General features: G+C 24.9%; 2 protein-coding genes across 6 annotated transcripts; one reads left to right on the plus strand and one right to left on the minus strand.

The window, feature by feature from the left end:
- Nucleotides 1-2,084: 2,084 nt before the first annotated feature.
- LOC114130313 (TATA box-binding protein-like 1) lies at nucleotides 2,085-10,318 on the minus strand. 3 transcript variants are annotated; one of them, XM_050206740.1, is made up of 5 exons: nucleotides 10,211-10,318; nucleotides 6,362-6,607; nucleotides 6,017-6,270; nucleotides 2,560-2,654; nucleotides 2,085-2,463 (listed from the first exon to the last, which is right to left on the minus strand). In XM_050206740.1, the coding sequence occupies exons 1-5, from the start codon at nucleotides 10,247-10,249 to the stop codon at nucleotides 2,189-2,191; spliced, it is 909 nt and encodes a 302-aa protein (XP_050062697.1). In that variant the 5' UTR covers nucleotides 10,250-10,318; the 3' UTR covers nucleotides 2,085-2,188. The 3 variants fall into 3 exon arrangements, with proteins under 3 accessions (XP_050062697.1, XP_027851072.1, XP_027851063.1); XM_027995271.2 differs by lacking the exon at nucleotides 10,211-10,318 and adding an exon at nucleotides 9,944-10,149; XM_027995262.2 differs by lacking the exon at nucleotides 10,211-10,318 and adding an exon at nucleotides 9,581-9,932.
- A 90-nt stretch (nucleotides 10,319-10,408) lies between these two features.
- On the plus strand, nucleotides 10,409-18,159 carry LOC114130247 (uncharacterized). 3 transcript variants are annotated; one of them, XM_027995193.2, is made up of 5 exons: nucleotides 10,409-11,079; nucleotides 16,234-16,321; nucleotides 17,686-17,754; nucleotides 17,817-17,894; nucleotides 17,966-18,155. In XM_027995193.2, the coding sequence occupies exons 2-5, from the start codon at nucleotides 16,268-16,270 to the stop codon at nucleotides 18,083-18,085; spliced, it is 321 nt and encodes a 106-aa protein (XP_027850994.2). In that variant the 5' UTR covers nucleotides 10,409-11,079; nucleotides 16,234-16,267; the 3' UTR covers nucleotides 18,086-18,155. The 3 variants fall into 3 exon arrangements, with proteins under 3 accessions (XP_027850994.2, XP_050062698.1, XP_027850986.2); XM_050206741.1 differs by lacking the exon at nucleotides 10,409-11,079 and adding an exon at nucleotides 14,868-16,170 and having other exon boundaries at nucleotides 16,245-16,321; nucleotides 17,966-18,159; XM_027995185.2 differs by lacking the exon at nucleotides 10,409-11,079 and adding an exon at nucleotides 14,885-16,170 and having other exon boundaries at nucleotides 17,966-18,154.
- The last annotated feature ends 30 nt before the right edge of the window (nucleotides 18,160-18,189 follow it).

Here is an 18,189-nt window from a genome sequence, read left to right on the forward strand (position 1 = left end):
TAGTATTCAATTATAAAAATTTAATTTAATTATAGATAGGTATCTGTGATAAACTTACAGCACATTTGTACATTTTTTATAATAATTTTATTTATAATTGTATATAATATTATACTTAAGCACTCAAAAACAAACACATTTTAATTTTCAAAAACAATCATAACATACAAGTTATGAGTCTTAAATTCTAATTAATATTTTTCACCAAATTTGTGTCTATCAAAACATTAGCTATAACTAATTTTTACTCTTGTAAAGACTCACGCATGTTTCTGCTATTTTCCTGGTAGGAATGTATAGATACATGTAGCAGTAAATGAATTTAATGAACCAACGATCATCTAATATATTCTATTCGAGATAATATGGTAGACTTAAACCATGATTAAAATAGAATATTAACATTTTTTAAATTCGTATAATATATGAATTTATATTCTATACTATACAATTTAAAAAAATAATAATAATTCGTATTATTTTACTATTTGTTTGTTTATAATATTTAATTATACAACATTTAATTGAAGTATGATAAAATTATTATAATTACATCAAAAAAATATAACATTTGTATTAATTTATACAACATATTATCAAATAATATTATATACCTATTTCTAATATAGACATTAGACATAGTACTTATTCTTTAAAGCTTGTATTGTACCCAACATAGTATAAAAAATATATATGACGTTAATGATGTAAATTAATCATAAAAACCATCGATATTTATTTTTAATTCACTTATGTATGTATTCTATATGATTGTGTATATTTTAAATTGTATAAAATTTATAGCTTGTGCTATAACCACTAATACTTTAAAAAAAATGTTATCGGTATTACCAAAGAAATGCAAAATTTTAAATGTCTACAAAGAGCTCAATAAAATTCAAAATATTTTTCAGTCAATATTATGAGTAGAAATTTCAAAAATAAACGTTTGATAAAAAATTCCAGTATTTACGGTTATTGGAATGTGAGCTATCGATTTTGAGAAAAAATAGTTTTTCATTGAAATTCCCGTTTAACTTGACTTTGTATTTGTTTTTGCCGATTATTCTGAAAAAATACTGGAAATTATTAATTTTGTCCTCTCTAAAGTACAAACTAGATCTAACTATTATCAGAAATCACCCTTGAAATTAAAAGCATTTTTTCGATTACTTATCGTGTATACATACACCCATCATTGTAAAATCAATACATTCGCTCCGCTCAAAATCTAAAATTTATAAGGCTTCATGTTAAATTTTTAACTCTAGATATGATAATAGGTACACATTAAATATAAATTGTGATGTTACAACATTTATTTGTGCCACAAAAAATGAACACCATAAAATTCAAACAAATTACAAAAAAAAAACTAAAATTATTAAGCTAATAAAAATAATAATACATTATGATAATGTAATTTTGTGTGGTACCTTAATAATTTAAAACTATGGCCTACTAAAGCGTAGTAGCGATATGTGTTGTAGTACACATAAGTACCACCTAGTATATAATATATATAGATTAAATAATAAAATATATAACAATTTCAAAATTATAAAATTTTATTATGGTATTATTGAATTAACAATTCATACTTATATCTAATGGTACATACTTATACTTATTATACTACTTACTAATTAGTTACAAGTGTCTAGAAAATTAGAAATTTATCATAGATATACTTACTAGATATTATTATGTACAATTCTATATTATTAAATAATTGCACATTATTGCCATAAGGCTTTAAGAATAAAGTTAATAAACTAAAATAAAAAAAGTGTAACATAAATAGCAAACACTAGAGGCTCATCATTCACGGCGTTTGTGAATATTTATAAACATAGGTATAATTAAGATAAAGTAAATCAAATTACATTTATTTTTATTTTAATAATAGTTCATTATTACCATCGATATACTACTAAATGATCGAAGTTCTTACACAACCAGTTTATTAAAATTTAGTTGGCCACCGTTTACAGTGTACCTAAGCTTGATTTGTTTACATCCTTATCACACGTCACGAAAAATGTGGATCCAATTTATTTTCATAGTGCTAAACGATAATACTATTATTGTAAATTTTATAATTATCTTTATTAATTTCTAACGTAATATTATAATAATTAACAATGATTGTGATTTGAGGCGTGATCACATTGAAAAGTGTAAGAGTTTACGCAGTGTAGTTTAATAAAATATCATGATTTTTGTCTACTGTAGGTACGAAAGTGTTTAGTTGCCAATTTTTAATTAATTCTCCAACGGGGCTATGATATAACACGGGCAAATGACTAGTGGATTGCAATATTCTAGTATTTTGTTCACGGTAATTGATTCCTCCAGTCACTCCTACAAGACACTTATCATCCAATATCTTGTTTCGCCCAAATGGTAATACTAAAGGATATATGTGTTCAATGGCAAGTTTAACCTTTTCTTCACTCGGAGCTGTGAACAAAATATAATTCAATGAATAAATGTTTAATATGATATGTATGCTAAAATAATATTTTTTTGTTCATATTTCTCTGATAGCTTTCTTACCATTTACAGTTATGCTACCAGTAGAATATATTTTTAATGTAGCTTTAATTTCTTTAATTTTGTAAGTGACGCCAGGGTGTAACTCAGGTTCATACCTATTAAAAAATATTTAATTTCAAAAACAAATCCCAATGAAATTTTTATCAGAAATCTTAATCGCTTGTTAAATAAAAAAATGTACTATGGTTTTTTATGCATACTTTATATTAGGTTTTTCTTTTTTTGAAAAAGAAGAAAAATAAGAAGAAGAAATTACTATTCTTTTTCAGTTTAAATAAATATATAATGCGTGTATTAAAATAAAATATAATTACAAAAAAATAAAAGTTAATAATGTATAATTCTACATATTTAAATGTGAATGTGATAATAACTTAGGAATTGGATTTAAATATACATTTGAAATTAAAAATATTCAGTATGCACATCACATATTTTATGCCAACATTTTCATTAGCATATTCTAGAAAAATAAAATAAATATTTATAATCATAATAGCATATTATAAGCATCATCGGTGGAACCTTATTTGAAAGTATTCAGAAAGAAAATGTTTGGCTAATTCTGAAATGTTTACAATATTATATATTTATATTATCCATTAGATATGTATAAAACTAGTCTAAAATTTAAAAAATATATATTATACAATTAATATTAGTAACAACATTTTACAATAAATGTAAATCAGTAAATATTAGTAACCCAATAACAATATTATGTATATCAAAACATAGAAAACCATTAGATTAGCTACGATAAGAATATATAAGAAATAATAGAAGACGAAAAGTGGTTCTTTTCAACGGCAATCGCTTGTTACTTGTTGCCCTATAAAACATCGCGATTTCAAGTGCTTACATATTTTTATATGTGACAAAGTGTGTTATATTAAGAATGAAAATTACTGAGTATAATATTCTACAAAAACATACATATGTTCCTTCCTCAATCCTCGGTGATTACTTGGGTCACTCCGTAACCAGTAACCGTAACCAGTCTTAGGTAGGTATATTCGATAAAAGAAAAACATCTATACTTTAGGATAAATACATTAATGAATCAACTTTAAACTAGACATCTAAACGTAATTATAATCACAAAGAATTTTTAAAAAAAGATGTAGGTTCATTCAAATTTAAGAGAACTTAATATAACATCAACATATAATTTTATAAACATACATAAAATCGTTATCATTTTAATTTTAAAATGTGAAGTCGTGCGTTTTGTTAAATATGGGTATTATTGTATTTTGCATTAGATACGCGACGTATACTAAATTCAGAAAACAATTATGTAATAAATAATCAAATTTACCAACAAGTCTTAGTCAGTAAACATTTTAGCTAGTAGACTAATAACAATTATGTATATCAACATGGAAAACTAGGTTAAACAATGATATTATTATATAAGAAATTAGAGAAGACCGGAAGTGATACTTCGGCGATGATCGGTTGACGCGGTCACTGTATTATAGAACACCGTAGTGTCAATAAAGTGCTTATATTTTTTAATAATTTTGTGATTCGATTTATTAGTGTACTTTGAAAGCGATCGGCATAAATGACAACAATATTACAATATTCACTACTAGTTATTATTATCACTATTTTAACGATTATAATATTATTAAAATAGTATTTTACTCATGTAGTTACTAACATTAATTATATTAATACAGTATCAATATTTTAGATATTTGTATACACATAATAATGATAAACCATTAAAATTGTATTTTATAAATAATACGATATTTTTTAGTTGTATAGGTACTCTCTTAAATCTATTTTTTTACGATTTTTCATTGATTGATATTCCGGTCAGATTTTTTGTTTACGGATAACGGTGTTTAATTAAAATGTTTAGGTACATATAGTACTAAAATAAAAAATGTTTTTATATTCATATGAATGTGCTTTTATCGTTTTTATCTTTTGACAGAGGTTTAATTGTTTTGTTATAAATTGAACGTACAAGTTAATTTAGTATTACATCAACAATTTCCGACTAAATGGATTTGTTTTTATTCTCTGTGATTTAAAAACGACACAACAATAAAACTTTGCGATGATATAATGTCGTTTGAACGTTTCAGGAGAAAAATTATATTTATGCATAACACATTTGGCACTACATAAAAGTTGAAAAAGATAATAGAATTTTCCTACCATAATATTATATTAAATTGATTATTTTATAAAATTTAACTTAATAACAATTAGTTAATAAATCAGTCATTAGAGTTAAATATATATTTTAGTTCAAAAGGTTATAATAATATAATGTTTAAAAAATATATATATTTTTATTTAATCCGTGTTAACTAAAAAATATAAATATGTCTATAATATTAACTACGTCAACGATTTTTGTGAAATATAATATATGAACGACCGTGTGATATCTGTCATCAGTGAAATAGCAAATACAACAATACAACAATATGAAATTTGAACATTCTATCTGGACATCTAGTTAACCACACTAATACAGTAGGTACGCATTATATCTAGTACGTTGATGGTCGCATACAGGCAATAGCGAAAATGCGATTTAATAAATAACAATAACTACTATAAATTATGAACATTGAATGATAATGAATGAATAATCATATATAATATAAAATAGGTACTATAAATATTATTTATAATATAATTTCCATGATCCGGTGGAGGGTTTATCCTTTCCACCCCTTTCGCCCACTGATGGTATAGATACTAATTGTCAATAATTGTTTTTATGTACTTGGCAACATGCAAAAGGGCGACAAAAACGGAGCATTTCTACTAAAATATAAAATAGAAATTTAATAAATAAAATAGAAATGTGCATAAAATTACAATTATTATTGAAATATAACGTATTTGTATAATATGCAATATTATGAAGTACCTATCTATTAAAATGTTTAATACATTAATTAGATGTAAATTAACCAATATTTCAATTATGAGTCGATAGTTTATAAAATAATTCTTAAGGAACTATACGTTAGATTGTTTTTTTATTTATTTCTTAAATGCTTATATCATTTGCCTTATTTGCAGTAGGTTGTAGGTACTGAGTACCTATGCTCTATACATAAATGAATCCATTATTCATTCCATTAACGATAATTATTGTTAAAAATATTATATCGATATTTCATATTAAAACAATGAAGACAATTGTATTTAATCTTATAATCTCAGAACACTTCAATATTTCTCATTACCATTCATATCACTTTTCACTAATATAGAGAAAACTGAAAATTTGCAATGGCCTAATATAATATTGTGTGAAATAGTGAGAAAATTAATACATATTTTAAAATGTAAATGCTATTTAAAACATCCCATTATTAATTTCTTTAAAAAATAATTATAATAATATTGAATCTATAATATTTATATTGTAAATTTAAAAGATACGTATATTGAATAATTTTTAGAAGGTACTCACTGAGAATCTGATTTGTATTTTTCGGAAAACTGTATAATTCTGATATAAAATGGTAAGCTACACGAACCAAGAACATTGACAATTTTATAACCACTAAATTTGGCTTCAGCATAGCCCAGTCTTTGAATAATCCTAGCAATACGTTTTGAAGCTATTTTTGAATCATTTTCAGATGCTGAACCAATACAAACTATTTTCCCACTCGACCATATATTTGCTGTAGTACTTGGCTTACGTAACTTCATTATCAGTTTCTAAAATAATGATAAAAGAACAACATAATATTAACGTATTTAAATTCAAAAGGCACTAAACTAAAAGAAATTATAAATATTATAAAATTACCGCTTTTTCACGTCTATACTCTACATTATGACCATGCAATGCCAAGTGTCTGAGATTTAAATGCGATTTCACATTAAAACTAGCTGATACGTTACTTATATTAACGTTTAAACAGCCTTGTATAGGTATTGTAGGCTCTTGACCATGAAAATCATTATTGAAATAAATCATATTTTCATTTAAATTTAACGGAGATATATTTAAATTATTTTTGTTTATTATTTTAATAACAGGTGTCATAATTATCTGCAAAAAGATAAACGTATATATTAATTATGTTATTGAACTTAAACTATAACAAAATACAAATAATATTTGTTACATATCGCATTTAAAGTTGTAACTAGATACAAATATATCTAAGAATAATTGCAAATTTTAACTTATTTCACACTAAAGTACCTATCTATTCTATATATTGTTCTAAAGGAGATATTATGAAACAACTTTTGTTAAAAAATTAATTCTGGTAAGAAAGTATAGAGATATAGAGATAGTATTGGGATTAGAGTCAAAAATATTATTTGGAACAACATATTTTATTTCTGTAGTAATTTTATTCGATTTAATAATCTGATTTTAAGCTATTAACCTCTCCTAAAACGTGAATTTAGCTAAACACAAATTTTAACCAGAATTCATTCCAGTCAAGCGAAGTATGTAGGCCATGTAGGGAACGGGACACCTGGACAATATCCAAAAATGAAACTTCAGGTTCGATCAAAATATGTTTCATAATTATAACCTCCGGGTTCCTTAAAAATATAATTAATTCACGGTGAAAATAATTCTTATTTATGCAACTGGCCTACACAGCTAGTATACGAGATGTGAGCTATACCTATACCTACCTATTTTGATTTTAATACAACAGAATCAAAGTATTTAAACACCAAAGTCAAATAAGCTCTTGAAAAAAATGTGATCTTGAAAATTGTAACTTTTTTAGATTAATACATTTGATTACCTATAACAAATTTATTCATACAAAATATTCTGTTAATAGGTATAATGTATTTTAAAACTAAGCATTAAATTTAAAATGTAATCAACAACGAAAACATTCTTCTCACTTAAACACGTTCCACTATAGATCACTTGGAACACTTATAAATTGGGTACCTACATAATATATAATACTTATAATTTTACGTAAAATAATTTATATCCAAATAAATATTGGATACCTATTTATTATAATTTATTATTTTTATCTTTATATTTAATATATTTATATGTATTGAATTCTTAAATTTTGTAAAATAATAGGTGCGTTAATTTCAAGTAGATTCAATTTTATGACTTAGGCTAGTTATCTTCCATTTATAATATCGTAACTATATCTGAAGTTTAGTCTAATAGTATTATTGAATTCATAATATTCTCTGTAATTATTTTAATATACTAAAACAACATTAAATGGAAAATATATACCTATTATTACGATGACTAAAACAGATATAGTTAAATTGTATTTTGGATATCATTTTTTATGTATTTTATGACACTACTTCTTATGAAAAGTATTATATTTTTAATACAAAACCAGTAGGTAGTTATTGCAATTTATTTTTTAAATAAGTGTTTTCTATTAAATTAAAAACAATTGGAGTGAAAGAGGATGTCACATAAGTTAAAAAAATTGAACAAGGACAACAACAAATATATTTTAATCAGTATCACTAGGGCTCGGTTTTTACAGCAAACGCCTTTTTAGTGGGGAGTATGATAGAAAGGTAACTCTCATATTATACAAATGCGTTTTGTATCTTTCTATTGCAATAAAAAAATCTTTAATTTGCGTTTTTTTCCCCATGATGTCATTGCTTGGTAATTTTTTTTCAAAAATGTCACCTATTTCTAAATTTATATTAATTTAACCTAGGTACAATACTGTCTATATTATTACCAGAAATAAGTAATTAGTTATTATTCATAAAATCATAACTAATAAGTAAAAATGATCGAAATTTAGTAAATTACTGATAAAATGATTATTGAATATTGTGATATTATACAGTCATAAAGAACATAAATAACATTCATAATGATACTACATCAATCATGAATTCAGTTAAACCATATACTTAAATAATTATTTAATTTACATAAAATATATTCCCATAACATCGGTTGATGATGAAGAAAGATCATTTCCAATGCATAACTAATGTCATTAATATAATATAATACTATAAGCACCTTACTTCAATTTTAATGAAACTAATCAAATTAAATAAATAATAGTAAATTCGTATTTTTATTTTAATATTATAGGTATTATTATAGTTTTATAGGTATATTTGTAGTATATTTTTGTATTTTTTAACCTTAAATTAAATAAACACTTTTTTGTATCTATTATAAACACTTGAAGATTTATTTTGATACAAAATCAATGTGCTAATTAATAATTTTTACCGTCAGTAATAATTGTTGTGTATATTATAGCAGCAGCAGTACACTAAAACGTAATTGTTGAATTGTAAAATGATTGACATTTTAAGTGTAATTAAAATTTAAAATAAAAATAATTTTTTACCAGACGTTTTTTTAAACATTACTAGACGCGTAAATAATAAAACTACGACAGTCTGACTCTGCCGATACGACAAAACTGACATATTATTAAAAAAGTAGTAAATAGGTACCTAATACTAGTAATACCTAAAGAAGTAGCTATAGATGCACATTTAGATGTTTAGTAGGTTATTTAACTGCAGTTACTAATATATCAGATAAGAACTATTAATACCCACATTCTACGAATAACGAATAGTTTATTTATTAATACCAGATAGGTTTCCACGTTTTTCCAATCCCGAAATGTAGGTATTGTGTAATATTAAGACATTTTTTTTTACGTTAAAACAATACGCATAACAATGTCGTAAAAACGTTAAAATTAAACGGGTAACGTGTTAGTCGTTTGCGGCCTAAAATTAAATTATATTTTTTAAATCCGAGCCCTGGACTCGTGGATACCACCACAAGTACGATTTTCAAATCGACGCTGGAGACGTAAAATATAAAAAAAAAAAAAATGATAAACAGTTAACACCTACGCCACGATTTATTATTATGAGCTCGTATAATTAATATTTCATACACGTCACACAATAATGTGTATAGATACCGAAATAACACAATTATTTCATATAAGGTACTTAAATATATTATATAACGCTTACGCGATAAAAAAAAAAAACATATACATACGGTATAGGTAGGTATCTGAACGACACGACGGTAGGTATGCAAACGGTGCGGTTTCGATGTATATATTATAATATAATATTATTACACGATTTAATATATTGTATTCCGATTATATGGGCGCGCGTGAAACGTACTGTGCGGCGAGATAATAATATAGTGAAATGACCGATTGTGCGTGTTTTATGCAAAAAAAAAAAAAACGAATAAAAACGTACGGGGGAGAGGAGGAGGGCGTTAGGCGGTATCGACTGCAAAAATATCGTTCCGCAGAGTTATAACATATTACACACGAATCGAGATCGTGGTATACGAAAATAATAATATGATATATAATATAATATAATATAATATATATAAACGCACAGTGTAAAAAACGACCGGAGCGGCGACAACGACGACAATAGTCGATGGAAAAAAGTGAAAAAAAAAGGATTTTGAAAACTTGTACGGAAAACAAAATTAAACAAAAAAAAAAAACAAAAAACGTCGAGACAAATCGCAACGGTGCAACGCTGTTAGAGGACTGATCACAACTGCTCACAGCGGACCGCTGACAACGGAATAATACGACTGCATTATAATATTATTATTATTATGTGATATATTATTATTATTATTACTATACTGTACCGTACGAATTATTATATTATTACGGCGACGAGCGTGCATAGAGGATGCGACCAAACTCGCGTCGCGTCTATGATGACTGCGCGATGCAGGACGACGCGTCCGATGGTTTTACGCCGCCTGCACCAGTCGTCGGGGAAATGCGTAGGTATAATATTATTATTATTACACGGTCCGCGTGTGTGTGTGTGTGTGTGTTAGAAGTTAATAAAAACTATATTATTATTATTATTATTATTATTATTACACAAACGTTTACCGCCGCCGTTATACATATTATCCATCGTCGTCGTAGTGTTATCATTATTTTTATTATTATTTAATAATATTCAAGGCCAATATATGACGATGACTGACTGAAAACAAATTTCGAGGGTCCGACATTTTTTCTGGCGCATAGACGATACCGCCGCGGGCACACTCGTCGCGGTTTTTGTGACGAAAAATATTAAAACCTCGTGAAAAACGTATAAACCACCGTTCTGATATTAAATGTACGCGATACAATATACTCGTGATTTGTAATATAGGTATTGTTTAATACAGAAGAGAGCGACAAATTTATTTAGGACTTCTTCTGGAGCCACTTCTACACGAACAATATTATCATAATGAGTTTTGCAAAAAAAAATTTCCCCCTTTTCAGCGTTAACTATCGGCCGTTGCAATTGAAACTTGTCGTGCGGCTAAAACCAATTGCTATTTAAAGTAAAACTATTATAATCGCGTTGTTTCCAACCTCGACTGTTCCGCGATCGATTGAAATTTAACTCACTATTTTGTTTTGTTTTTGATTCGACATTTTTAATAATATGCTCAATACCATAGGACCTGATGATTAAATCTATTTGCGTTCGGACAATGGGGACTTGGTCAGTATAAAATAATATTTTTCTAAGTGATTTATAGTATGACAATATTGTGGTAGTGAATATATTTTGTGATATGAACATTTTACATAATACTAATCAGTACATTTTTAATATTCCTTTTGACGTTTCGTAAAATAATTTTTTGTTTGATTTCTTTCAATCGTTTTCACAAGTTAACATTCGAAAAATTTGCAGTAGTAAAATTAATGTTAAAAAGTAGTTCTATATACACTACACAGTACTATCTATAAGTTCGGATTATCGATAATATCTGTGACGATCACTCATTATCCTCTTTATTGTGCCTAATACTTAACCGACTGAACCTTCCTTTTAATCCTAAAAACCATATATTCATTTTCAATATTATTAACTTCAAAACGAGATCCCATTTCTTCAAATCCCAATTTTTGTCTTTACTATGACTGATCATTAATGTCATTAACAGCCTTCTTTAAATAACATTTCTTGTTGTATCAAACTTGCATTAACTTTACGTATATATTTCTAATGTTTAAAAAATTATTTTAGTTGTATGATATAAAAAATTTCGTAGTGATATTTGAAAACTAACCAAACCGTGTTATTACTTATTAAGATTGCAGTATTTGTTCCATTGTTATATTTTTAATTTTCATACAATGGATTTAAAATATAATTTTTTGAACCTAATGAAGCCAAGCAAATATTTACATATTCTGGTTTACTGATCTTATTGTCGGTGAGCTTTGTCTACACTTTACGGTAAAGTTAAATTATTGATAAAAAGAAACTTCAATTTTTCAAAATAGCACTTTTTTAGCCACCTAATAGGTATTGATTTTCAAACTATAGCAAACACATAGGTATGTTACTACCTGCACAGATCAAAATACCTTATTCTTGGTTTCTTAATAAACTTCATACTTATTTTTAAGTAGTTAATGGTGCGTGTTTCTAATTTGAATCACTAACTGATACAAATATCCATTTTTTAAAGATGTTTTATACAACATTATATTTATTTCTATTTACTATAGGTACATATTTAATAGGTAATATTAAACATACATTAAAATTATAATATTTAAAAAAATATATTTTAATTTATTATTTATACTTTAAAAATATATTAAAATATATAGGTATATAAAAATAAAACAAAAAAATGTTAAATATTAGTACTGACAAACGACATAGTATTAACGATTATTACTATGTATGCTAAAATTTAAATTGAATCTAACATTACAATGTGGGTCATATCCATCGCATCGTAGCCAGATGCCCTTCTTGGTTTCACAGTTCCCCTTATTATATTATATAAACATATAATACACTCCACTTAATACTGATAAGTGGTAAATTCCTTTATTAGTCCTTCAAAAAATAATATTATAAATTACATATTATTATTTATATGCTACATGCCTACATAATAATTTATATGGTACCTTTGAAGCATCGACAGTCTATGCCAGTGATTCTCAACTGGAATAACACGGCCCGCGAACATGGTTAGTAATTTTAAGCGATATAACTATAAATAAAAAACTGTTTTGTGTTTGAAATTTAAATTTAGAATGTTCCTCAAAAGTAGTTCATACTGGAACTAAAAAATCTAAAAATATACAAACGTGATTTTTTTGTATATATTTTTAATTTAGACAAAATTAAGTGTCTCAACAATGAATAACGATTTTTCATTATTTTTTATAATTATTCAAAAACATTATTCGTAGGAAAATAAAAGTATAACTTTTGCGTATAACGTATGTTATGAATTTTTCTATCTAATATCTATACCCAAAAAAATTTCAGAACATTTTGTATCTATAAATTTTAAGCAGTGACGGATTTACGAGGGGGCCAGACCCCATGTAGCCCCCCCTCCGTAGGTTAGGTTAATTAGGTTAATTGGTTTTAAGCGAAGCCGTACTAATGTAGTGTAAATATTATATTAATAAATGTAATACCTATTATAGTTATATCAAAAAGGTATTTTACATTTAACAAAAAGTTGATAATTTGAGAGGTTAAATAATTGATAAATTAATAAAATAAAAATACTATAATACTTATTGTTATTTTACTTATACTAAGCATACAATATTTCCTAATTTATCCAATATATTATTTTATTTTTTAATTGAATCAACTAGAAAATGTTGTTCACAAATAACATCATTTGTGTCTAAATGTTTAATATTTAGAGCATCCAACCATTTTTCTTTTAAATGTGGATGTTTTGGTGTTACAAATACCGATAGTTTTTTTGTTTTGTTACATCCAAACCAACAAATTTTGTTTGGCATTGTTAATATAAATTATTTTATACAATAACTAATCTCAAATTAAAATGAATTAGGACACTTAGGAGTTTAATAAAAAAAAACCGCAATTTCATAAATGTATAAATGTATCATAAATTTTGTTTATTTTAAAAACGTGTGTGTATAACCCATAAAACATAATACTAATATTAATAAATATCCGTGGTACATCCATAGAACAATACGTAATGAATAATGATAAAATAGTATTACAATATTTACATTATTATTCAAATTCAAATCCCTATAACATTTGGCGGTATTTTTATAACCTAACACTATAATAAATTTTTATATGAATATTTTTAGAGCATAATATTATTGCGCTTATAACAATCTTTTTTAGAGCTATAAGTTATGAGCCCTATTAATAACTAATAACTAAATTAAATGTCATAACAATTTAACTAACTCACTAACTTAGTCTGTTGATAGTAGAGCTATACTTTTGTTTTTATCACACAACCAATGGCTCAATCAGGATATCATGACCAGGCCGGATTTAGGGGGAGCACGGGGCCCCTAAAAATAATGTTTTTTTTTCTCTATCAATAATTTATATAATCTAAATACTAGAAAAATACTGATTTTATTAATAATATATTCATATTCACACTGCACACTTATTCAATGGTTTTTATGTACTAAATTAAAAAATAAAAAGAGATGACTTAAAAGGTTAGGTACTTGTACCTATTGTATTTGCTTATTAATTGTATTAACATTTTATAAGTCTGTATTAATTATGTTCAATAAGCAAAATTGATATGATAAGAAATTAATAGCATGAAGAGAAAGAATTTTATCATGTTTAAAAAAAATGAACGTACAAACACATTTGGTAAAAATTTAAAGTATACACAATATACTGTACTTCGTTTTATAATTACAACAAAATATAAAAAAAGTTTTATGAGAAATAATTTTTTACGGGTTAATATGCATTGTAATAAACATTTTAAGCTCAACGGTATTAAAAAAATTATTTCAAATTCCACTAGAATTATTTTTTTTTAACATGGGATTAAATAATTTTTTAATAAACTGTATTAAATTTTAAATTATAAATTCCTGTAATAATTTGAACATTTCTTATGCCTACACGAATTTTATTGAAATTCTAAATTTAAAAACTTATAAAAAATATTATGATTATATAACTTTGGTAATTTTAATTAATAAACGTACAATTTGTCAAACACTTTTCTCCAGTGAATAAATTTCCATCAAAATGTATAAAAAAAAAAATTGAAAATTTTAAATGTCTATAAATAGTTTCAAAATATTTGATAATTTAAACTATGAGTAACAAAGGCTCACATAAATATTTAGTTAGAATTTCATGTATCTATTCTTACCTAGTTATTATTTTTTGAACTAAATCGATTTTTTCAAAAACTGGGTTTACACCAAAATTCTTGTTTTACATTAATTTTTTGTTTGTTTCTGTCGATTATTATGAAAAAATACAGATTATTTTTAATTTTGACCTCTTCGATGTACAAACTAAATCCAATTTAGTATCCATAATCAGTAATCACCCTCAAAATTAAAAATTGAAGTATTTTTTCAACAACTTATTGCTTGTGTATACACTATACATACACGAAAAAAATTAAAAAACCACACATTATTATAAAATTAATACATTCGTCACACATTCACACCACTCAGCAGGTATCTAAAACATATCATGAAATACCATTCCTACTTCCTAGTAAGTAATAGATGGAATATTTCCGCTCAAAATCAATTTCGTGCACAATTATATTATCATTAAATTCAAACTTAACACAGTAATATGTTACAATATTACCAGCATCCAAAAGGTTTTACTCTGGAAGTCAGGAACTAATTAAATAATAATTGTTTGACAAAGATTTAGAAATGTAGTATTATTTATTGTGGTATTAAAAATACGACAATTATTGCTAAGTTAAAAGCTAAAATTATTGACTACGCCCTACAGCATCATCTATTGAACTATAATCGAAAAATATGGAAATAAAAGTATTGTCGTAGATCGATATTATAATGCTACTGTTGCTATATAGGTACCTATATTATACTTGTAATATATTAATTATATATTTACTTGTACCTATATTAAATAGAAATGATAGATAAAACACTTCTATTTCTAAATAAGCAACCCTAACACAATTAGGTATATAACTGCAGTGAATGTGCAATCATAAAAAGACAAACCAATTTTTGATATTATCTTAATAGGATATAAGTACCTTATTGCTTTATTGTATTATAAATTTATAATATTATTATAACGGAATTACAGACTTACAGTCATAGATTTGGATATGTATTTTTAAGTTCACTGCAGGTTTATGGTGTACAGGACAGTCAATTGAAATAGGTAACTAATAAAGGAAATAATTCTGTGTATATAATATTATAATAACTAGGTATATTATACAAATCAAATGGGATGCGTAAAATATCTCTATGGAGAATATAATATAATATAGTTGTAGGTGCTGCTAAGTATATTTATAAAACGCTGTGAGCGGCGTTTGTAATAATTTTTTCCTATAGTTTAGAAGCCAACTGGAGAAATAAAGTTACAATGTAAGAAGGGTTGGGCTTCATGGAGGTTTAATAATAGATCTCCATTTCTCACCAAATAGTATATAATATAGTTATTTTAAAACCGTTCTACTTCTACACCGTCTACAGTTCGTTTACTTGTGTCTTTGAGAGCATATCGAAAACCAAACGACACTAATACTGTGAAATAGATATATCTACGCCGACCCGCTAAGTAAAATTAATAAATACTTTCGTATCTAACACCTAACTCGGCTACTTGTTTTTTACATAATAGGTGATTAATAGGTTCGACAATACGGAATGCTAAAATGGTGATATTCAACGTAGAATACATTCCAGAATATAAATGGATAATGCTCGAGGTATGGTACCTACTAAAATAATATATACCTAATATTATTTATTTACAATAATTATTAATATTTTTCATTTTTGTGTTGAGAATATCATTTTTTTAAAGTATAACAATTAAATAAACACTTATCATTTATTTTAAAAAAATCTTCATTTTGTTACCTTTTTTAAATTATATTCATACTCGATTTGTTTATTAAAATATATTTTTAAAGTTTGTAATAAGGATAAGCAATAATTTTGAAATTTTTAATAAATAGATATATTTTTTATTGAAACTTAATTACGTAAAAATCAAACCTGTCATTCAACATTGACGAAGAAATAGTAGATGGTTAAACATTTTTTGTTCAAATCTGAGATTTAAACATTTAACACATAAAAAAAAATTAATTGCAATTCCAAAACTACTTTTCATAAGAATTTACAGTTTTTACTTGAATTTTATTGATATTGAATTTTTATTCATAAAAAAATTACTTCTCGTCAAACAGTTAAATATATTTTCCCCGTCATTATTATAGATATTATGTAATGAAAAATTTCTGTCATATTTATTATAATAAATATAGTACCTTTATCGACAAATAATGTATAACCCTCGGCTATAGGTCGATAATAATGATTTTGAATTTTTGATTATATTATTATAACTTATTAATAATTTCCAACATTTCTTAAAATTAATAATTCATAAATTATCACTTAATAAATATAATACTTATTAATTAATTTAAAATCAATAATAAAAAATAAATAACATATTATTTTATATGTTTATCCAGTAAAACTATATTTCTGAAGATTACCTATCTATGACCAATAATCTTTTAATTATTATATTTTATTATTATATACATTTATTTATTATTAATTAAAAATGAGTATGAATAATGAGATTGTCAAATACCTACTCCCAAAAATATGTTGCTAGAAGTATTCAAACATTTTAAACTATACTTAATTTTTTTCTCGTATTTAAAAATTTAAAATCTAAATTTGCATGTTCATTGTTCAATGTGAGTACCTACCTATAGGTAAATTTAAAAATTCTATGCCAATTTTTAGTATACTATGTTCTTATTAGTATTTAGTATTTTTATTATTATTTTGTAAATTATTACTTAAACTTTTTGTCTTATTATAATTAATTAATCACTACTCATACATTTGTTGTTCATCAATTATAATGTAGAACTTATTATTTTAATTTTAATAAAAAATTAATTACTATTTACTATTTACTTTAATTAAATAAATAATCCTCATTCCATGACATTAATGACATTTGTTTGTTTTAATTTAAAATGTGCTTAAAAATATAGCATTTGCCTCTTAGTTAATACCTTGTATTATGTAATTTGTATTACAGTCAAATTCCAATAGTAACAGCAAAACCAATAAAGAAATAAGAGCTTTAGAATGTAAACCCCAAAATAACGTAAGACTTAATGTTTCATAACAAATATCAAATCCCAAAATAAAATAAAATATTTTTTTCAGATTCCAAATCAATATCATCATACTATTAAAACCGATTTTCAATCAATATTTTATTTAATCAACTTAGTAGAAAAAATGGTAAGATTGTTTAAATTATAAGTACTTATAGATTTATATTAATTATCTTTTTTTTAATTGCATGATTACAGATAAAATACAATAACAAATATTATGAAAGAATTGAAAAAAGAAGAAAACAACAAATTATTGAACTACAAGGGTTAACTATGTTTTTGCAAGATATTTGTAATGATCTAAAAGATGTTTAGAATTTTAATTTATAGTTGTACAAATGAAATAGATTCCATAAAAGATTTAATGTTGTGTTAAAAATACTTTAAATATTTAAGTAGTGATTGTATAAATTATTTTT

The sequence above is a fragment of the Aphis gossypii genome, chromosome X (assembly GCF_020184175.1).
Source record: "Aphis gossypii isolate Hap1 chromosome X, ASM2018417v2, whole genome shotgun sequence".
NCBI classification, from domain to species: Eukaryota; Metazoa; Arthropoda; class Insecta; order Hemiptera; family Aphididae; genus Aphis; species Aphis gossypii.